This window comes from Moschus berezovskii, chromosome 12, assembly GCF_049115385.1.
Source record: "Moschus berezovskii isolate FMDL1 chromosome 12, NW_MosBer_1.0, whole genome shotgun sequence".
Classification (NCBI taxonomy): Eukaryota; Metazoa; Chordata; class Mammalia; order Artiodactyla; family Moschidae; genus Moschus; species Moschus berezovskii.
Window position 1 is genome coordinate 45,108,234 of NC_142471.1, and position 23,067 is coordinate 45,131,300.

At 40.1% G+C, this 23,067-nt stretch overlaps 1 protein-coding gene and 1 non-coding gene across 7 annotated transcripts in view; both read left to right on the forward strand.

Annotated features, from left to right (window-relative positions):
* Positions 1 to 1,876: 1,876 nt before the first annotated feature.
* Positions 1,877 to 23,067, forward strand: part of ZFAND4 (zinc finger AN1-type containing 4) — a 61,010-nt gene continuing 39,819 nt past the window's right edge. For 4 of the 6 annotated variants that reach the window (XR_016038755.1, XM_088842102.1, XM_088842103.1 and 1 more), the window contains exons 1-2: positions 1,877 to 1,983; positions 7,787 to 8,087. Coding sequence is in view for 4 of the 6 variants with exons in the window: in XM_088842102.1 (XP_088698228.1) it covers positions 7,904 to 8,087 (184 nt within the window). In the remaining 2 variants the exon portion in view is untranslated. The other 2 variants (XM_055425231.2, XM_088842104.1) reach the window with 2 other exon arrangements.
* TRNAR-ACG (transfer RNA arginine (anticodon ACG)) lies at positions 3,763 to 3,834 on the forward strand. The gene has a single exon. It is a non-coding gene; the product is annotated as a tRNA-Arg (tRNA).

The window sequence follows — 23,067 nt, forward strand, 5'->3', positions numbered from 1 at the left end:
GCCTGAAGATGTGTGAAAGCCCAGTACCTCCTTATAAACTAGTGTATTCTCAGTTTTCTGAATTGTGGAGTTAAATTGGTGGATGGGCTGGAAGAAGCACAAGCTGGAATCAAGATTGCCGGGAGAAATATCAATAACCTCAGATATGCAGATGACACCACCCTTATGGCAGAAAGTGAAGAGGAACTCAAAAGCCTCTTGATGAAAGTGAAAGAGGAGAGTGAAAAGGTTGGCTTGAAGCTCAACATTCAGAAAACAAAGATCATGGCATCCGGTCCCATCACTTCATGGGAAATAGATGGGGAAACAGTGGAAACAGTGTCAGACTTTATTTTTTTGGGCTCCAAGATCACTGCGGATGCTGATTGCAGCCAGGAAATCAAAAGACGCTTACTCCTTGGAAGGAAAGTTATGACCAACCTAGATAGTATATTAAAAAGCAGAGACATTACTTTGCCAACCAAGGTCCATCTAGTCAAGGCTATGGTTTTTCCAGTGGTCATGTATGGATGTGAGAGTTGGACTGTGAAGAAAGCTGATCACTGAAGAATTGATGCTTTTGAACTGTGGTGCTAGAGAAGACTCTTGAGAGTCCCTTGGACTGCAAGGAGATCCAACCAGTCCATTCTAAAGGAGATCAATCCTGGGTGTTCATTGGAAGGACTGATGCTAAAGCTGAAACTGCAATACTTTGGCCACCTGATGCGAAGAGTTGACTCACTGGAAAAGACTCTGATGCTGGGAGGGATTGGGGGCAGGAGGAGAAGGGGACGATAGAGAATGAGATGTCTGGATGGCATCACCGACTCGATGGACATGAGTTTGAGTGAACTCCGGGAGTTGGTGATGGACAGGGAGGCCTGGTGTGCTGTGATTCATGGGGTTGCAAAGAGTTGGACATGACTGAGGGACTGAACTGAACTGAACTGAACTGATGGTATCAGAGAATGAGAAAGGATGGGTGACAAAGATTAGATACTGCTGTTCATTTTAGACTGGTTCCTGAGTCACACAATGAGGATTAGTAAAAGCTTCCTGTGAGAGGGAGATTACATTTATTGTCAGCTAACTAATCCACCGAGTAAAACAATAGGCCAGGATAGTTGGAAAACTAACGGTTGGATTTAGAGCACCTATAGGAAATGAGAAGCAGCAGCAGTGGAGGCCCATGTCAGGCTGAAAGGCTTGTGTTGTCTGTTATGGTGTACACTGAGCTCAACAGCTTGAGAATTAGAAAACAGAAGGGGCTGGCTGTCTGGGCACACCCAACACTGCAGTTTAACAACCCAAAGTACCTCAATTTCAACTCTACACAATTCTCAATAGGTTGAATGAGGAATAAATGGATAAGACCTAACTTGTTTTCTTTCCCCCTTGCTTTCAACCAGGCATGTCTATGGCCCCATGTTTCAGATAAGGTAGGCAGGACTAGAAACAGTAGGGGACAGTGAAGTGTGTGGAGAAGGATCCATTCAAGGCATGCCTCTTGGGCCGCACTAGAAGTGCACAGGTTCTTGGAAGACCATCGACTGGGACTATGGCTTGATCAAGTCAGGTACCTCTAAGAGCACCTTAGGCTGGTCTCGGTAAAGGTGCTGTCCACACCCTCGTCCGGCCAGAGGCCAACCCTATTTTTCCCAGATGGCTGTGCAACTGGTCTCCTGCCTCCCGCTTTGGCCCTAGTCAGGCGGCCACTGTTAGTATTAAGAATTAACATCCGGGCTTCTAACCGACAACCACCACCGAACGCGAAGGAAGCCTGGGCTTCCGAGCAACCGCCGGCATCCGGCGGTCAGGTCCCGCCCCCGACCCCACTGACTGGAGGGCGACGCGAGCGCCGGCGAGCGATTGGTAGACGGTGTCACAAAGGGGCGGGGTCGAGGCGGCCGCGGAGCGTTGCTCGTCGGTGCCTGCAGCAGCGTTGCTCGTGGGGCCGCGCCTCCTTAAAGGTCTGCGGGCGGGCGAGCGATTGGAAGAGAGCCGGTGAGGGCGAGGGGTTCGCGGGGAGGGACGCCCAGGTGGTGGGGAGGGCGCCCAGGGTTGCGGGCCGCTGAGTCGGGCCGCGCTGTTGTCGCTGGCCTCTTGGCTGCGCCCCCTCCGCCGCCGCTGCCCCGAGACCGGCGCGGTGGGCTGCTTTGGCGGAGGAGACTGTCTTCCACTTTCCGTCCCCCCGCGAGCGCGACGCGGGGTGCCCGCCCCGCCGGACAGGTGCTGCCCTTCGAGTCGCCGATTCTGACGCGGAGCCTGACCTCTGCGGTCCTGATCGGGTCAGTGCGTGTGCGTAGCCGGAGTGTATCCTGGAGGAGCACGGGCTGCGCAGGTGACTCTTCAAATGTCTGTACTTTGAAGGCTCGAGAAGGCTTTGGCTCTGAAGAATTTCCCAATCCCGCTAGAAAATTGATTTCAGAGCTTAGGGTACAGATGCGTGACGTGGTGGATGTAATTCTGAAGCTTATATTTAAAGCTTACGGATATTTCCAGACATTAGTAAAAACAGTTCATTAAAAGTTGGTGTATTTAAGGGCTGCGTAATATGCTGGATCTCTTCATGTCGGGAGAAGTGTTTAAAAGAACTGCTTTTATATGACATACTCTTTAGAACAGAGAGGATAAAGCTGATTTTGAGTTACTGAAATTAGTTACTCATCACGGGTCCTGCATTACCTGTCTTTCATTTTCCTTACATCTGTGGTGATTGTATTTTAAGAACTTTTTCAGAAGACAAGAGAGAAATGTTTTGGAGATTGATTTAGAAATGTTTGGTGCCATTATTCTTAATAGCTAAGCATGTTTTTTTTTTAATTATTAGTAAAAATTATGGAAGTAATTTTTTTCCCCCTGCATTCTTCCTTTCTGGTTTTTTCTTTTTTAAGCTGTCCTTGTAGCATGTTCCATCCTGTTTTTGATTCTTCATTGCCCCTCATTTTCCAACATCTTAGGGTTCCATTATAAGCTCAGTCAAGCATATTCACCTACAACTTTCAGAAGGTGTCCTGATGCAATGATTTCTACTGCTGAGGAAAGGTATAATTATTTCTTAGAGGCATACATTTCAGTTTCACATTTGATTACCAATCTTGCTTCCTTTTGGATGTTGGAAATTACTGCATGATTAGGACCCAAATTTGTGGTAGTGTTCTAGTACCAGTAATGCTCTTCTAAGTTGCTGTTTTTTCTTTTAGACCATAATTACCGTATCCATTCTCATTGTAGATGAAGGGCTTCCAAATTTGTCTTTATGTTACATTTTCCCACCCCTTGTTTATTATATTCAGGATATTGCTGTGGAAGTATACCGTGGTGAAAGAAATGCTTTTTATGTCTTGTCTCTGAATTCCTTGGGCAGGCACTGGTCACTGATGGCTTTATTTTTCTAATGCTCAGTTTAGTATTCCTGACCCCTGACCTCTGTTATTAGATCTCTTACTATGTAGATAAAAGTGCTCTTGGCTTTGAGGGTACAGACATTGATAATTCTGTAGTATGTTCTTATTTGATATAGCATAAGTATGTTCTTAATAATCCACATTCTATCCAAAATCGTATTTTGAATCCAAAAGCAGTCATTTCAGTGAGATGGAAAAAGGGGTTAGGGGTTCATTTTATACATTCATTATTTCTACAGGCCTGTGAATGTATTAAGAAAATGAGAAACACAGCCTGAGCAATACAGCCATTTATTTGGCTTTTACGTGAAAGTAATGGTCTTTTACTGTTATCATCAGCAGTAGTATTAGCACAATACTTTGTGTTATTAGGACTTCCCTGGTGGCTCAGATGGTAAAGCGTCTGCCTACGATGCGGGAGACCCGGGTTCAATCCCTGGGTTGGGAAGATACCCTGGAGAAGGAAATGGCAACCCACTCTAGTACCCTTGCCTGGAAAATCCCATGGACAGAGGATCCTGGTAGGCTATAGTCCATGGGGTTGCAAAGAATTGGACACGACTGAGCCACTTCACTTTCACTTTGTGTTATTATATTTATTACTCATTATTTTGATAGTATAACAGCACTTGAAGCAGCTGTGTTGCCAGCACAAGCTTTACTTCCATCATATCTTCAGGACCTTTTGCAGTATATGCACAATGCAATTCAGGTTCCCTAATTAATTATATTAAATATACTTCATTATATTAAATATGGGCCAGAATACTGGAGTGGGTAGCCTATCCCTTCTCCAGAGGATCTTCCCAACCCAGGGATCGAACCAGGGTCTCCTGCATTGCAGGTGGATTATTTACCAGCTGAGCCACAAGGGAAGCCCTGTATTCTAGTTTTGCTCTAAAAATCAGTTGAGAGGGTGAAAATTTATTTAACTCTCTGATTGAACAACCTTTTAATGTGCACCAATATGTACAAAATACTGTGTTAGGTGATGGGGCGGGAAATCCTTCCCTTTAGTAACTTACAGTTGAGTAAAAAAGCCATCTTAAAAATGAAACTGATTGTAATGGGTGCAATGTATTATGGAGGTCAGAGTGTGAAGGGGAGTAACCATAAAAGGCTTTGTGGACTAGCTACTATTTGAGTTGAGTCTTGAAAGGTCATAGGTGCTTGTCAAGTGGCCAGGTGTGGGAATGGCAGTGAGGAGAGGAAAGCAGGAGCAATGATATAGAGACCAGTGTATTCTGAAGCTGCAGGGGCAAATGATTAGAGGAGAGAATGCCAGAGGTATTGCAGGATGGGATGAGGTATGTGTATAAATGAAGTAGGGCTTGGGAGCCTGTCTAAGGAGTCAAATCTGTAGACAGTGGGAAGCCATTGTGGGGCCTGGAGCGAAGGAATAACATGAACATTCTACATTTTAAAAAGATAACCTTGCTCTACATTGCATGTTATTAGTGAAATGCAAATTAAAGCAGTGGGGTACCATTTAGTTCAGTTGCTCAGTCGTGTCTGACTCTTTGCGACCCCATGAATCACAGCACACCAAGCCTCCCATTACATGCCTGTTAGAATGGTCAGAATCCAGATCACTGACAACATCAAATGCTCATGCGGAAGTAGAGCAGTGGGAGCTATTATTCATTGCTGGTGGGAAGACAATATAGAATAGCCACTTTGGAAGACAATTTGACAGTTTCTTAAAAACTAAACATATTTACCATCAGATTTAGCAGTTATACTCATTGGTATTTACCCCAGTAAGTAAAAAACTTATGTGCATACAAAAACCTGCATGTGGATGTTTATAGCGACAAAACTTGGAATCGACCAAGAGGTGTCCTTCAGTAGGTGAATGGATAAATGAATTTGGTACATTCAGGCAGCAGAATATTTTTCAGTGCTCTAAAGAAATGGGCTATATCAGCCCGTGAAAAAACGTAGAGGAAACTTAAATGCAAATCACTAAATGAAGGAAGCCAATCTGAAAAGGCTACATACTGTATGATTCCAACTGTATGACATTTAGGAAAAGGCAAAACTATGGGGATGGTTAAAAGATCAGTAGATCAGTGGTTGCCAGGGATTGAAGGGAGAGAAGGATAAAGAGGCAAAGCACGAAGGATTTTTAGGGCAGTGAAGCTGTTCTGTGTGTTACTATAATGATGTTACTGCAATCAATAGAATTTGCAATACCAAGAGTGAACCCTAATGTGAACTGTGGGCTTTGAGTGATGCTGCTGTGTCAATATGTTCATCGATTGTAACAAATACACTACTTTCATGTAAGTTGGTAGAGGCTGTGTGCATGTGCAGGCAAAGAGTGTATGGAAACTCTGTTAAGTTGCTAAGTCATGTCTGACTCTGCAACCCACCGACTCCAGCACTCCAGGCTTTCCTGTCCTTCACTGACTCCTGGAGTTTGCTCAAATTCATGTCCATTGAGTCCACAATGCTGTGTAACCATCGCATCCTCTGCCGCCTGCTTCTCCTTTTGCCTTCAGTCTTTCCCAGCATCTGGGTCTTTTCCAAGGTGTTGACTTTTCTCATCAGGTGGCCAAAGTATTGGAGCTTCAGCTTCAGAAACACTCCTCACAATGAAAATTCAGGGGTTTATTTGTTTTAGTATTGACTGGTTTGATCTCTTTGAAGTCTGAGTGACTCTCAAGAGTCTTCTCTAGCACCACAGTTTGAAAGCATCAGTTCTTTGGTGCTCAGCTTTCTGTATGATCCAACTCTCACACCTGTACATGACTATTGGAAAAACATTGCTTTGACTATACAGACTTTTGCTGGTAAAGTGATGTCTCTGCTTTTTAATGCGCTGTCTAGGTTTGTCATAACTTTCCTTCCAAGGAGCAAGCATGTTTTAATTTCATGACTGCAGTCACTGTCTGCAGTGATCTTGGAACCCAAGAAAATAAAGTGTCACTGTTTCCACTTGATCCCCTTCTGTTTGCCATGAAGTTACGGGACTGGATGCCATGATCTTAGTTTTTTGAATGCTGAGTTTCAAAACAGCTCTTCACTCTTCTCTGTACTTGGAGACAGTACTTTCTAGGAACTCTATACTTTCTGCTTTATCTTGCTGTGAACCTATAACTGCTCTGAAAATAGTTTATTTAAATGGAAAACAAATTCAGGCTTTAGACTATCTTAGGTTCATTTCCCTCATTTAGTCTGAATGAGTGGTTTCACTGCAGGGCATTCTAAAGTCAAATATTAAGTAATTTAAAAATTTTGTGTGACCTTTTGCCCTGCTTAAATATAATTAAGAATAAAGTAATTTCTGAACTATGTGATATGATATCTTAATCCAGTTTTTACTAAACTTTACTTTTTTTAAAAAAGATAATTAACATTCTAGAGAATGGATCAGAAGAATGAAGGGCAAGAGTCAAAGATCATAGCTAGGCTATCAGAATTTCTCCATTTAGAACTAATTATGGCCTGAACTAAGTCCTAATCAGTGAGGTTGGAGAGGGTCATGTATTATAGAAATGTTAAGTTGTCCTGTTAGAATTGGTCACATCTGGATACCTTGAGGACTGTGAAAAAAATCTAAAATGATTCCTAGATTTCTGGCTTGAGTGACTAGGTTAATGGTGTGGTACTCTTTACGAAGATGGAGACTAGGACCAGAAGGAGGTTTATAGAAAAGATGGTTAGTTTTGGATGTGTTGGATTTCAGGTGTCTGTCTAGTATCTGTATTTTAGATGCCTGTGGAAATCATGTCTAAAGAATGGAGATATAGGTTATTAATTAAACCACACGTTTAAAAAAGTAAGTGCTCTCTTACACTGTTAATGAAAATTGAGTGAGTTCAAATATATATGCTTTGGCAAAAAAAAATAGTAAAAAATTTATCTTTCATTTTTCTTCTTGATTTTTGTACTGCCCTTTTGTTCCCGTTCTGTTCACCTAGTCTTCCAGATATTCTTCTCCCACTTGGAGGTTTTACCCATTCAGTGTGATTCAAATGTACAATGGCTATAACATTATGCTTTATAAGGGTTATAAATGTAACTTATGTATTTTGGGAAAGGATGTGCATAACATTCAAGGTCTTGCAAATATATACCTACATGTTGAAGTCATTGGTTTAAGTATCATTAACAAGAAGACATATAATTGTTCAGCATGCAATATACATAAGTAACTGCTGAGCTCTAGTAGGATGAAGTATAGCAAATACACCTATTCTTAATAATCTTACATTCAACTGGTAGAGAGTGCTTTCAGAGACAATCGTGAATAGTTTAGGAGTAGATGCAGTAAGCACTAAAATGAATTCTGGGCTGTCTGGAAGATTGGTATCAGCCAGAGTTGTTCAGAAAATCTTCGTGGAGGAATGACACTTTCACATGGGCTTGTTAAAAAAATTATTCTTGTTTTTTAGGTATAAAACTCAAAACATGAGCAACCATATATATAACCTGTGTTCAAAGCTGATTTGGCTAGAACTGGAATACAGTTGCCTACAACATATTCCAGAGGAATTAGAAAAGTCAAAGTAATGGATAATAGAAAAGATCCTCCATTCTTCAATGAAGATAAGGTGGGACCATTTTACTACAGACTTCCTTTTTATGATACCATGGAACTCTTCATCGAAACACTGACTGGAACTTGTTTTGAGCTGAGAGTTTCACCCTTTGAAGCTATTATTTCGGTGAAAGCGAAGATTCAAAGATTGGAAGGTACTGGTCGTTTTTTTGTTTTTTTTTTTCGGATATGAGGATCAAATTTGTTCTTCAAGATTGTATAATACCTTTTTAGCTTTTATGGAGAAGTGTCAAGCATACATGAATTAGAATTAGATAATGAATACTTATATAGCTCCTATTCAGCCTCAGCAGTTATTATGAACTGTCTTGTTTCCATTCCTGTATTTCCCCCACTCTTCCCTTTCTACCAGATTCTTCTGAAGCAAATCCCTGGCATTATGTTAATGGTGTGAAACAATATTTTAAAATGATTTTTCATTCTCAAGATTGCTTTGGCTATGCGAGACTTTTTGTATTTCCATACAAATTGTGAAATTATTTGTTCTAGCTCTGTGAAAAACACCGTTGGTAACTTGATAGGGATTGCATTGAACTTACAAATTACTTTAGGTAATATATTCATTTTTACAATATTTATTCTTCCAATCCATGAACATGGTATGTTTCTCCATCTATTAGTGTTCTCTCTGATTTCTTTCACCAATGTTTTATAGTTTTCTATATATAGGTCTTTTGTTTCTTTAGGTAGATATATTCCTAAGTATTTTATTCTTTTCGTTGAAACGGTGAATGGAATTGTTTCCTTAATTTCTCTATTTTCTCATTATTGGTGTATAGGAATGCAAGGTATTTCTGTGTGTTGATTTTATATCCTGCAACTTTACTATATTCATTGATTAGCTCTAGTAATTTTCTGGTAGTCTTTAGGGTTTTCTGTGTATTTAGAAGAAAGAAGAATGGAACTGGGGGCATCAACCTGCCGGACTTCAGGCTCTACTACAAAGCCGCAGTCATCAAGACAGTATGGTACTGGCATAAAGACAGAAATATAGATCAGTGGAACAAAATAGAAAGCCCAGAGATAAATCCATGTGCCTATGGACACCTTATCTTTGACAAGGGAGGAAAGAATATTCAATGGAGAAAAGACAATCTCTTTAACAAGTGGTGCTGGGAAAACTGGTCAGCCACTTGTAAAAGAATGAAACTAGATATGACCTAAATCAAATCCCTTATGACTATACAGTGGAAGTGAGAAATAGATTTAAGGGACTAGATCTGATAGATAGAGTGCCTGATGAACTCTGGACGGAGGTTCGTGACATTGTACAGGAGACAGGGACCAAGACCATCCCCATGGAAAAGAAATGCAAAAGAGCAAAATGGCTATCTGAGGAGGCCTTACAAATAGCTGTGAAAAGAAGAGACGCGAAAAGCAAAGGAGAAAAGGAAAGATATAAGCATCTGAATGCAGAGTTCCAAAGAATAGCAAGGAGAGATAAGAAAGCCTTCCTCAGCGATCAATGCAAAGAAATAGAGGAAAACAACAGAATAGGAAAAACAAGAGATCTCTTCAAGAAAATTAGAGATTCCAAGGGAACATTTCATGCAAAGATGAAGGACATGCTCGATAAAGGACAGAAATGGTATGGACCGAACAGAAGCAGAAGATATTAAGAAGAGGTGGTAAGAATACACAGAAGAACTGTACAAAAAAGATCTTCACGACCAAGATAGCCACGATAACGTGATCACTGACCTAGAGCCAGACATCTTGGAATGTGAAGTCAAGTGGGCTTTAGAAAGCATCACTACGAACAAAGCTAGTGGAGGTGATGGAATTCCAGTTGAGCTATTTCAAATCTTGAAAGATGATGCTGTGAAAGTGCTGCACTCAATATGCCAGCAAATTTGGAAAACTCAGCAGTGGCCACAGGACTGGAAAAGGTCAGTCTTCATTCCAGTCCCAAAGAAAGGCAGTGCCAAAGAATGCTCAAACTACCGCACAATTGCACTCATCTCACATGCTAGTAAAGTCATGCTCAAAATTCTTCAAGCCAGGCTTCAGCAATATGTGAACCATGAACTCCCAGATGTTCAAGCAGGTTTTAGAAAAGGCAGAGGAACCAGAGATCAAATTGCCAACATCCGCTGGATCATGGAGAAAGCAACAGAGTTCCAGAAAAGCATCTATTTCTGCTTCATTGATTATGCCAAAGCCTTTGACTGTGTGGATCACAATAAACTGTGGAACATTCTGAAAGAGATGGGCATACCAGACTACCTGACCTGCCTCTTGAGAAACCTGTATGCAGGTCAGGAAGCAACAGTCAGAACTGGGCATGGAACAACAGACTGGTTCCAAATAGGAAAAGGAGTGCGTCAAGGTTGTATATTGTCACCCTGCTTATTTAACTTATATGCAGAGTACATCATGAGGAACGCTGGGCTGGAAGAAGCACAAGCTGGAATCAAGATTGCTGGGAGAAATATCAATAACCTCAGATATGCAGATGACACCACCCTTATGGCAGAAAGTGAAGAGGAACTCAAAAGCCTCTTGATGAAAGTGAAAGAGGAGAGTGAAAAGGTTGGCTTGAAGCGCAACATTCAGAAAACAAAGATCATGGCATCTGGTCCCATCACTTCATGGGAAATAGATGGGGAAACAGTGGAAACAATGTCAGACTTTATTTTTTTGGGCTCCAAAATCACTGCAGATGCTGATTGCAGCCATGAAATTAAAAGACGCTTACTCCTTGGAAGGAAAGTTATGACCAACCTAGATAGTATATTAAAAAGCAGAGACATTACTTTGCCAACAAAGGTCTGTCTAGTCAAGGCTATAGTTTTTCCTGTGGTCATGTATGGACGTGAGAATTGGACTGTGAAGAAAGCTGATCGCCGAAGAATTGATGCTTTTGAACTGTGGTGCTGGAGAAGACTCTTGAGAGTCCCTTGTACTGCAAAGAGATCCAACCAGTCCATTCTAAAGGAGCTCAATCCTGGGTGTTCATTGGAAGGACTGATGCTAAAGCTGAAACTGCAATACTTTGGCCACCTCATGCGAAGAGTTGACTCACTGGAAAAGACTCTGATGCTGGGAAAGGTTGGGGGCGGGAGGAGAAGGGGACGACCGAGGATGAGATGGCTGGATGGCATCACCGACTCTGTGGACATGAGTTTGAGTGTACTCCGGGAGTTGGTGATGGACAGGGAGGCCTGGCGTGCTGTGATTCATGGGGTCGCGGAGAGTCGGACACGACTGAGCGACTGAACTGAACTGAGAACACTCCCTAACACTATACACAAAAATAAACTCAAAATGGATTAAAGATCTAAATGTAAGACCAGAAAATATAAAACTCCTGGAGGAGAACATAGGCAAAACACTCTCCGTCATAAGTTACAGCAGGATCCTCCATGATCCACCTCCCAGAATATTGGAAATAAAAGCAAAAATAAACAAATGGGACCTAATTAAAATTAAAAGCTTCTGCACAGCAAAGGAAACTATAAGCAAGGTGAAAAGACAGCCGTCAGAATGGGAGAAAATAATAGCAAATGAAGCAACTGATAAAGGATTAATCTCAAAAATATACAAGCAACTCCTGCAGCTCAATTCCAGAAAAATAAACGACCCAATCCAAAAATGGGCTAAAGAACTAAACAGACATTTCTCCAAAGAAGACATACAGATGGCTAACAAACACATGAAAAGATGCTCACCATCACTCATAATTAGAGAAATGCAAATTAAAACCACAATGAGGTATCATTTCACACCAGTCAGAATGGCTGCTATCCAAAAGTCTACAAGCAATAAATGCTAGAGAGGGTGTGGAGAAAAGGGAACCCTCTTACACTGTTGGTGGGAATGCAAACTAGTACAGTCACTATGGAGAACAGTGTGGAGATCCCTTAAAAAAATGGTAATAGAACTGCCATACGACCCAGCAATCCCACTCCTGGGCATACACACTGAGGAAACCAGAATTGAAAGAGACATATGTACTCCACTGTTTATCGCAACACTGTTTATAATAGCCAGGACATGGAAACAACCTAGATTTCCATCCGCAGATGAATGGATATGAAAGCTGTGGTACATTTACACAATGGAGTACTACTCAGCGATTAAAAAGAATACATTTGAATTAGTTCTAATGAGGTGGACGAAACTGGAGCCTATTATACAAAGCGAAGTAAGCCAGAAACAAAAACACCAATACAGTATATTAACACACATATATGGAATATAGCAAGAGGATAATGATAACCCTGTATACAAAACAACAGCAGAGACTTGGATGTGTGGAGCAGTCTTTTGGACTCTGTGGGAGAGGGCGAGGGTGGGATAATTTGGGAAAATGGATTGAAACATGTATATTATCATATGTGAAACGAATCTGACGTGGTTGGGGGCTCCCCACCTCAACACTGTGTATTTAAGAGGCCGTTTCTTCCGGAAGTGTATAAATTAGCGTGGGATATAACCTGCACGCTGAATTTACTAATTAAGAAATGGGAAACCAGAACTATAAAGGTGGCATAGAAATACAAGAAATTATTCTTAAGTAATTTTTTAAAACTTTGAACAGAGTTACAGATTTTGCCATTTGTTATAAACTGGTATATGTAATTTAACCAGAACCATGAGAAAGTTGGTATTGTGTGAATTCTGAGGCACTTTCGACATGTTGTAGGAGTGATGTGGACTTTTTTGAGTTTTACACATTCATAAGTGAATGGTGTGTATCTCGTGCCTTTGTTGGTTTTCTGTGAGCTGTAGCTATATATATTTTTTAAATCTAAAAAAAATAAAAGATTATTATAAAGAAAATCATTCCAATTCTGTGAGTTTCACATTTTATTTCCCTCAGACATTTGCTGTGTTTACAGAGGAAAAGAAATGTCTTTGTAAACATAGGTTGTATTTACAGAGAAAAATAAATACTGAAATAAAAAAAATAAAATAATTTTTCAGCAGGTTATGATGATGTGCAGATTCTGCCATAACTACCTTACAGTAATAATTTAGTGACTCTTTTTACTTTTTTTTACAGTGCTTTATGAATACTTTTTTTTTTAATGTGGAGATTTTCTGAGGAGAGTTTTTGGTGTACATTTACATAGATTTGAAGTTTCCTCAGTATAGAGGGATACTGAATGTTGTATAATATCTCTTTTTTGACTGGTGTATTTTGAAAAGTGTTATGAGTTACTTTGTGTTAAAAATTAGTCTTTTTCTTTGGCAGATTTCTGAAAGAAGTGTTTTTTTGCTATTTACAGTTGTTAAAATACAGTAAAGACTAGAAAATTGTTCCATGTAACACTTAATGGCTCTTTGCATTTTGAGCCAGCTAGAACTAGCTTATAATTTAAGGCAGAAACTAGCATTGCCCTCCAGCCCAGTTTAAGTTCAGAATTAAACAAGGATGAGGAGGATTGGAATTTTTTATTTTTTATCTTTGTAAAGGCAAGGATCTTGATATTTGAGCTTCTGAATAATAGTTCATTTTTGACTTTGTTCTACTTTTTTATTTATACGATGTTGTAATGGTAACTTTTTAGGAGCAGGAAGATTTAAAAAAAACCTCTTGTGTTCTAAATAATCTCTGCATTATTTTCTTGCTTTCATGCATAATCTCTGCACAGCTAAAGCACTCTAGAGGGAATCCTGTTTCATTATCTTAATGTCAGAAGAGTAAATTTGGGCTTAGGGAAGATTAGGGACTCATCCAAGGGAACTATTTTACTGACAGGGTTGGACAAGAGCCAAGATGTAGGAGACATTGTCAGGATAAAAGCAGTGTACTTTGTAGTTATTAGACAGTTGAATCCTAGTTTAGACATACAAAACAAATATACTTATTGGGAGATTAAATGAGGTAACGTAAAATCTTTAGCAGCAGGAGGATTAAACAATAGGAATTTATTTTCTCACAGTTCTAGAAACAGACCAGCATGGTCAGGTTCTGGTGAGGCTTTCTTCCTGACCTGTAGATAGGTTTGTTTTCAGTCCTCACATGGGCATATCTTCTTATAAGAATGCGGATCCAGCCATAAGGGCCTCACCCCCATGACTTCATCTAAATCTAATAATCTCCCAAAGGTCACATCTCCGAATGCCATCACTCTCGGGGTTTAGACTTCAAGATATAAATTTTGGGGAATACAGTTCAGTTCATAGCACTTAGCACTAGTGGTCATGCTTTGTGTGCTCAGTCACGTCCCACTCTTTGCAACTCCACCATGGACTGTAGCCCTTCAGGCTCCTTTGTCCACGGGATTTCCTAGGCAAGAATACTGTAATGGGTTGCCATTTCCTTCTCCATGGAATCTTCCCGACCCAGGGATCGAACCTGAGTCTCTTGTGTCTTCTGCATTGGCAAGCAGATTCTTTACCACTGCACCACCTGGGAGGAGAGATAATCCTTATTACAGAAAATGCCACTGTGTTCCTCACTTAGGCTGGAATTGCCTTCAAACCAGGATTAGCATGCTTAGTGATCAGAGAAGCAACTTAGAAGAAACTGAGACTCACCCACTTGTGAGCAATTCACTCAGGTACCTGGAGACCTAGGATCAACTCTCTCTGTCAAGGGTTGGACTGTCATTAAGGGAAGGAAAGGTGGGAGACACCTCTAGTGGTCAGTAGATCTTAATTCCTGTTCCCATTCCCCATCCTTATAGTCCTCACCCCTTCTTTCCTTCCTTCCTATTCTTTAAGGAAGAATGTGGGCAGGGACAGTCACTCTTCTTCAGGAGGCTTCAAGAGGGATTCCTTCATGTAAAATATATTTTAATCCTTTATTAGGTGATCTTTCTATTTCTACCCTGGACAACATTTGAGAATAACATTTTGGATCAGTCTCTCCCAAGATAGAGGAATATGGAATAGGGCAGAGGTGACACCGCTCGGTTTAATTATTCAGGAAAATGGTTTTTCTGCTGGACTGCTTTTCTTGTTGGGAAGCTTTGGGAAGTTGGGAACTAGAGCATCATAGAAGTTAAGAGGGTAGATGGAGAGGACTGCAGAGGGTTGAAGGAGTGTGCTGGCTAGAAATGTTCAGGCTTAATGAGAAAGGAGCAGTACCTACAAGGGAATTTAAATGGGCCTTGATGGGACAGGAGCACTGAAGCCACACTGCCTGATTTCAGATTACCAGCTGAATAAATTACCCTCTCTTTACCCAACTTGTGCTAATTTTAAATGGGAATAATAATAATATCTATTTCAAAGAATTGTTCTCAGGATCGAATGAATTGGATGAAAAGCACTTAGCAGAGCATCTGTGCTCTTTTTAGTCTATGGAGATAGTGCTATATGTACTGAAGAATATAAATGCTGTGCCCTTGGGAAGAGATGTAATTTAGTTCTCTTGAGTTTCCAGAGAAGGGAAATTGTTTGGAGCTTATCATTACGTAGAGCAGTGATCTGTAGAGAAGAGTACATAGTACTCAGAGGATAGGAATTTGGAAAGAAAACATGTGCCAAGTAATGTAAGGAATTATTGTTAGCTGGTTCTTTATTGCCGTGGACAGTGGATTCCCTGGGCTTGCCATCAAGTCATTGGCATTACTGCTTCCTAATAAAGATTTCTGTTCATGGGATAGGCTTGTTTTTCTGGCCAGTTTTATAAGTAGATGGGATCATGTTAATAGTTCTGACCAGTGAGCTATGAATGGAAGTCTCCATCAGCCTGAGTTGCTGAGTGGCTACAGTGAGCAGGGCCCTCATCGTGGCATGCACTAGACATGTAACTTATGCAGAAAATAAGTTAAATGTCACTTAAACCAGTGACATTTTAGGCATGGTTTGGGATAAAGTCAATTTAACCTACTTTATTTTGCCTCATACAGTAGGCATCCATTTTTTTTTTTTTTTACTTTATAATTAGTTATCCAAATACCACTTACTGAATTAGTCTAGTCTCTGCTCACTAATTTCATACCTGTCATCTGTTACATTTTTATATATATACACACAACTGTTAATCACCTAATGTGTCTCCCTATGCCAGTATTACACTGTCTTTCTGTAAGGCTTCAAGTTCCTCTAGTTTCCTTGTTTTGCTTCCTCTATTCTCTTTGGGTTTCCCTGAGAACTCCTCTATAGAAAGAATCTGTGTGCTGTAGCTCTTTCTGTTGTAATCTACTGTTTTATACTAGAGTGTGTCTTATACTATTATAATAGTATAATAGTGTTTTATACTTATAATAGTATAATAGTGTTTTATACTATTTAGTGTGCTGGTAAGTTATTGGGAAGGGGAAACTGTCTGCTGTCTAATGATTAAATCTCAGTCTTTTAGTGGGCCCATGTGTCTGGGGCAAAGTGTTTCTTAGCTTCTTACCTTTCCCCACCATATAATCACTTAGGTGAAAAAGCAAGACTAGAGGAGTCTGGAATCACTGAAATATCCTTGCACCAGGTGGATCAGCCCCTAATAAAGTGAGTTGGCCTCCATTGTGGAGAATGCGCTGGAATTTTTCATAATGTTTATGTCCCCCTCCCTCTGCCTGAGCTGTAGGGGAATCTTTCTTGACTTCTGAGTAAGAACCTCATGGAGTTTCTAGAGATAAAACTCTGAAAAGTGTTATAGCTCCACTAAGACTATGACTTCAGGGATTCCTCAGTCCCATGTTAGCCCATACTCAGCCTCTACCAGATCATGAAGCTACTATTTAAATTTTCCTTCCAGCTTATGTCTCTGGAGGCTTCTGCTTCAGGTAAGCAGATCTTGGCTGTAACTCCCTGGATTTTCCTATCTGTAGATTTGGAGGTGGTGGTTTGCCATCCTGCCTCATTTCTCTGGTGACTCCAAGAAAAGTTGTTGAATTTCAGTTTGTTCAAACTTTTTCTTAGTGTAAGGATGGGAGTGGCAGCTTACATGCCCTTTACATGTTTTACCTAAAACTGGAAGTCTAAACTTTCTTCTAAATGTAACCATTTATGGTTTAAAATTTCCTTCCAAGAACTGTGTTAGCCAAATCCTGCAAGTTTTCATAAGTTGAATTTTTGTTGACATTAAAGTCTCAGTGTTTGTTTTGCCAAAAATATTTATTTTACTATTTAAAAATTATGTTAGGGTTCTGTAACCACAGTTATATATAGGATTGGATACATTTGGTTACTTTTTTAAAAAGATTATTTAGTTTAATTGGAGGCTAATTACTTTACAGTATTGTGGTGGTTTTTGCCAAACAGCACGTGACTCAGCCATGGGTGTACATGTGTCCCACCATCCTGAACCCCCTCTCCTCTGCCTCCACACTACCCCTCAGAGTTGTCCCAGAGCACCACCTCTGAACGCTCTGCTTCATTCATCGAACTTGAGATGGTCTTCTGTTTTACATATGGTAATATACATGTTTCAATGCTATGCTCTCAAATAGTCCCACCCTCACCTTCACCCACATAGTCCAAAAGTCTGTTTTTACATCTGTGTCTCTTTTGCTGTCTTGCATATAAGTTTGTCATTACCATCTTTCTAAATTCCATATATATGTGTTAATATACTGTATTGGTGTTTCTCTTTCTGGCTTCACTCTATAATAGGCTCCAGTTTCATCCACTTCATTAGAACTGACTCAAATGTATTTTTTTATTAGCTGAGTAATATTCCATTGGGTATATGTACCACAACTTCTTATCCATTCCTCTGCCGATGGACATCTAGGTTGCTTCCGTGTCCTGGCTGTTGTAAACAGTGCTGCGATGAACATTGGGGTACTTCTGTCTCTTTCAGTTCAGCTTTCCTGGGTGTGTATGCCCAGCAGTCAGATTGCTGGGTTATATGGCAGTTCTATTTCTAGTTTTTTAAGGAATCTCCACACTGTTCTCCATAGTGGCTGTACTAGTTTGCATTCCCACCAGCAGTGTAAGAGGGTTCCCTTTTCTCCACACCCTCTCCAGCATTTATTGTTTGTAGACTTTTTGATGGCAGCCATTCTGACCGGCAGGAGGTGGTACCTCATTGTGGTTTTGATTTGCATTTCTTTGATAATGAGTGATGTTGAGCATCTTTTCATGTGTTTGTTAGCCATCTGTATATCTTCTTTGGAGAAATGTCTGTTTAGTTCTTTGGTCCATTTTTTGATTGGGTTGCTTATTTTTCTGGTATTGAACTGCATGAGTTGCTTGTATATGATTTGATCACTTTTTGTAGTTTATACTCACTCCCAATATTCTGACCAATAATATAACATGTTTTCATTTGTCTCCAAGATCTAGCGAACTCTTTTACTCCACTTTTTAATGAAGATATAAATACAATTTTATGTATTATGATACACAATTTTACATATTGTAAAATTCACTGTTTTTAGTAGTATTTTCGTTTTCTAGGGCTGCCATAACAAGGTACCACAAACTAAGTGGCTTAAAGAGTAGAAATTTATTGTCTCATAATTTCAGAGGCTTAAAGTCCAAGATCAGGGTGTTGGTATTATTAGTTTCTTCTGAGGGCTCTTAGAGAAAATCCATAACATGCCTTTTGCCTAGCTTCTGGTAGTTTTCTGGCAGTCATTTTTGTTCCGTAACTTGTAGAAGCATCACCCCAGTCTCTTTACCATCTCCCTGTGTATGTCTGTGTCTATCTCCAGATTTCCCCTTTTTATAATGACACCAATCATACTGAATTAGTGCCCTCCCTAATGACGTCATTTTAACTTGATTAATTTGTGAAGACTCTCTCTACAAGTAAGGTCAGATGCTGAAGTTCTGAGGGTTAGAACTTAAGCATATGAACTCTTGGGGGACACAGCTCATCCCATCACTAGTCTATATTAATAGTTCTATCAGTATTGACAAACGTTATTGTCATGTAATTACCACCATGATGAAGGTATAGAACAGTTCCATCACCGCCAAAATTCTTCTGTGCCTTTGTGGTCAACTTTCCTTCACACCTGGTACCTGTCATCTACTGATGTCTTTTTTTCCTCATAATTTTACCTTTTCCAAAATTTCGTATAACTCTATACAATAGTGTGTAACCTTTTGAGTCAGCTTTCTTTTGCTTATACATGATACACATGCATTTGAGATTTATTCATATTGTTCTGTATATCAGTTCATTCTGTTTATGGCTGAATAGTGTTCCATTGTTCGGATATACTACACTTATTCATTCCTAAGTTGAGGGACACTTCACTTTTTGGTAATTTCGAATAAAGCCATTTTAAGTTTCATGACAGTTTTTTATGGGTAGAAGGAAGGAAGGGGTGAAGCAAAAGCAAAACCAATACCCAGTTGTGGATGTGACTGGTGATAGAAGCAAGGTCTGGTGCTGTAAAGAGCAATATTGCATAGGAACCTGGAATTTTAGGTCCATGAATCAAGGCAAATTGGAAGTGGTCAAACAGGAGATGGCAAGAGTGAACATAGTCATTCTAGGAATCAGTGAACTAAAATGGACTGGAATGGGTGAATTTAACTCAGATAACCATTATATTTACTACTGTGGGCAGGAATCCCTTAGAAGAAATGGCGTAGCCATCATGGTCAACAAAAGAGTCCGAAATGCAGTTCTTGGATGCAATCTTAAAAACGACAAAATGATTTCTGTTCGTTTCCAAGGCAAACCATTCAATATTACAGTAATCCAAGTCTATGCCCCAACCAGTAATGCTGAAGAAGCCAAAGTTGAACGGTTCTATGAAGACCTACAAGACCTTTTAGAACTAACACCCAAAAAAGATTTCCTTTTCATCATAGGGGACTGGAATGCAAAAGTAGGAAGTCAAGAAACACCTGGAATAACAGGCAAATTTGGCCTTGGAGCACGGAATGAAGCAGGGCAAAGGCTAATAGAGTTTTGTCAAGAGAATGCACTGGTCATAGCAAACACCCTCTTCCAACAACACAAGAGAAGACTCTACACATGGACATCACCAGATGGTCAACACCGAAATCAGATTGATTATATTCTTTGCAGCCAAAGATGGAGAAGCTCTATACAGTTAGCAAAAACAAGACCAGGAGCTGACTGTGGATCAGATCATGAACTCCTTATTGCCAAATTCAGACTTAAATTGAAGAAAGTAGGGAAAACCAATACACCATTCAGATATGACCTAAATCAAATCCCTTATGATTATATAGTGGAAGTGAGAAATAGATTTAAGGGACTAGATCTGATAGAGTGCCTGATGAACTCTGGACGGAGGTTCGTGACATTGTACAGGAGACAGGGACCAAGACCATCCCCATGGAAAAGAAGTGCAAAAAAGTAAAATGGCTGTTTGAGGAGGCCTTACAAATAGCTGTGAAAAGAAGAGAAGCGAAAAGCAAAGGAGAAAAGGAAAGATATAAGCATCTGAATGCAGAGTTCCAAAGAATAGCAAGGAGAGATAAGAAAGCCTTCCTCAGCGATCAATGCAAAGAAATAGAGGAAAACAACAGAGTAGGAAAAACAAGAGATCTCTTCAAGAAAATTAGAGATTCCAAGGGAACATTTCATGCAAAGATGGGCTCGATAAAGGACAGAAATGGTATGGACCTAACAGAAGCAGAAGATATTAAGAAGAGGTGGCAAGAATACACAGTAGAACTGTACAAAAAAGATCTTCATGACCAAGATAGTCACGATAACATGATCACTGACCTAGAGCTAGACATCTTGGAATATGAAGTCAAGTGGGCCTTAGAAAGCATCACTACAAACAAAGCTAGTGGACGTGACGGAATTCCAGTTGAGCTACTTCAAATCTTGAAAGATGATGCTGTGAAAGTGCTGCACTTAATATGCCAGCAAATTTGGAAAACTCAGCAGTGGCCACAGGACTGGAAAAGGTCAGTTTTCATTCCAATCCCAAAGAAAGGCGATGCCAAAGAATGCTCAAACTACTGCACAATTGCACTCATCTCACATGCTAGTAAAGTCATGCTCAAAAATCTCTAAGCCAGGCTTCAGCAGTATGTGAACTGTGGACTTCCAGATGTTCAAGCAGGTTTTAGAAAAGGCAGATGAACCAGAGATCAAATTGCCAACATCTGCTGGATCATGGAGAAAGCAAGAGAGTTCTAGAAAACCATCTATTTCTGCTTCATTGACTATGCCAAAGCCTTTGACTGTGTGGATCACAATAAACTGTGGAACATTCTGAAAGAGATGGGAATCCCAGACCACCTGACCTGCCTCTTGAGAAACCTGTATGCAGGTCAGGAAGCTACAGTCAGAACTGGGCATGGAACAACAGACTTTCCAAATAGGAAAAGGAGTATGTCAAGGTTGTATATTGTCACCCTGCTTATTTAACTTATATGCAGAGTACATCATGAGGAACGCTGGGCTGGAAGAAGCACAAGCTGGAATCAAGATTGCCGGGAGAAATATCAATAACCTCAGATATGCAGATGACACCACCCTTATGGCAGAAAGTGAAGAGGAACTCAAAAGCCTCTTGATGAAAGTGAAAGAGGAGAGTGAAAAGGTTGGCTTGAAGCTCAACATTCAGAAAACAAAGATCATGGCATCTGGTCCCATCACTTCATGGGAAATAGATAGAGAAACAGTGGAAACAGTGTCAGACTTTGTTTTTTTGGGCTCCAGAATCACTGCAGATGCTGATTGCAGCCATGAAATTAAAAGACGCTTACTCCTTGGAAGGAAAGTTATGACCAACCTAGATAGTATATTAAAAAGCAGAGACATTACTTTGCCAACCAAGGTCCGTCTAGTCAAGGCTATGGTTTTTCCCGTGGTCATGTATGGATATGAGCGTTGGACTGTGAAGAAAGCTGAGTGCTGAAGAATCGATGCTTTTGAACTGTGGTGCTGGAGAAGACTCTTGAGAGTCCCTTGGACTGCAGGGAGATCCAACCAGTCCATTCTAAAGGAGCTCAATCCTGGGTGTTCATTGGAAGGACTGATGCTAAAGCTGAAACTGCAATACTTTGGCCACTTCATGCGATGAGTTGACTCACTGGAAAAGACTCTGATGCTGGGAAAGGTTGGGGGCAGGAGGAGAAGGGGACGACCGAGAATGAGATGGCTGGATGGCATCACCGACTCGATGGACATGAGTTTGAGTGAACTCCGGGAGTTGGTGATGGACAGGGAGGCCTGGCGTGCTGTGATTCATGGGGTCGCAGACAGTCGGACACGACTGAGCGACTGAACTGAACTGAAAGTTTTCATTTCACCTGGGTCAGTATTTAGGAGTAGAACTGCTGAGTTGTGTTGTAAGTGGTTTTTAACTTAATATGAAACTGCCAAACTTTTTCAGAGTGGCCGTTCCATTTTGTATCCCTGTGAATAGTGTCTAAAAGTTCTAGTTGCTTTGTATCATTAGAACATGGTATTGTCTGGGTGTTTTTGTTTCTTTTTTGCCATTTTAATAGATACTGGTGATATCTCATTGTGGTTCTAATTTGCGTCTCCCTAACTAATGATTTTGAGCATATTTCTATTTGCCTGTTGGTTACATCTTCTTTGGTAAAGTTTCTATTCAATCTTTGCCCATTTTTAAAAATTAAGTTGTTTTCTTATTATTGTGTTTTTAAAGTCCTAGTGTTTTTAAATTTTTCATATGTTTCCTTGTGTCTTCTTTGACCCCTGAAGTTTTGGAAGTACACTTTTATTTCCATACTTAGGGGAATTAAAAAGTTTCATTTTATTAATTAATTGCAGGTGGTCAGTAAATAGAATATTTATGGCAAGCGTGGTATTTATGTGTACAATTGTCTTTGAATCTTAATAGCAACCTTGGGCTCTATAAAAATTCATGTGTGGTATAGAAGAAACAGGAAGAAAAAAGTCTGAGGAGGTAAATTATTAAACTGAGGAGTTCAAGTGTACCTAAGCAGAGTGGGAGGTTGGCTCCAATGTAAATCTTTGTTCTCCAAACAGCACAACCACTGTGTTTTTTTGTTTTGTTTTCCCACCTGCTTTCTGGTATTGCAAGATGCTCCAGGATCATCTTGTATATTTTTGCCCTATCTTAGAACTAGTCATTTTTTCAAGAAGCTCTGGTTCCTTTTTTTGGAGTATGGTATTAAAAACCAAGATCTGGGCATGACAATTGATTTTCAGCAAAAATAATAGAAACCAGAAGACAGTGGAATATTATCTTCACAGTGCTGAGAGAAATAATAGTTTCTACTTATAACTGAATTTAACTTTCAAGGGTGAAGACAAAATAAAGACATTTCCAGACAAAA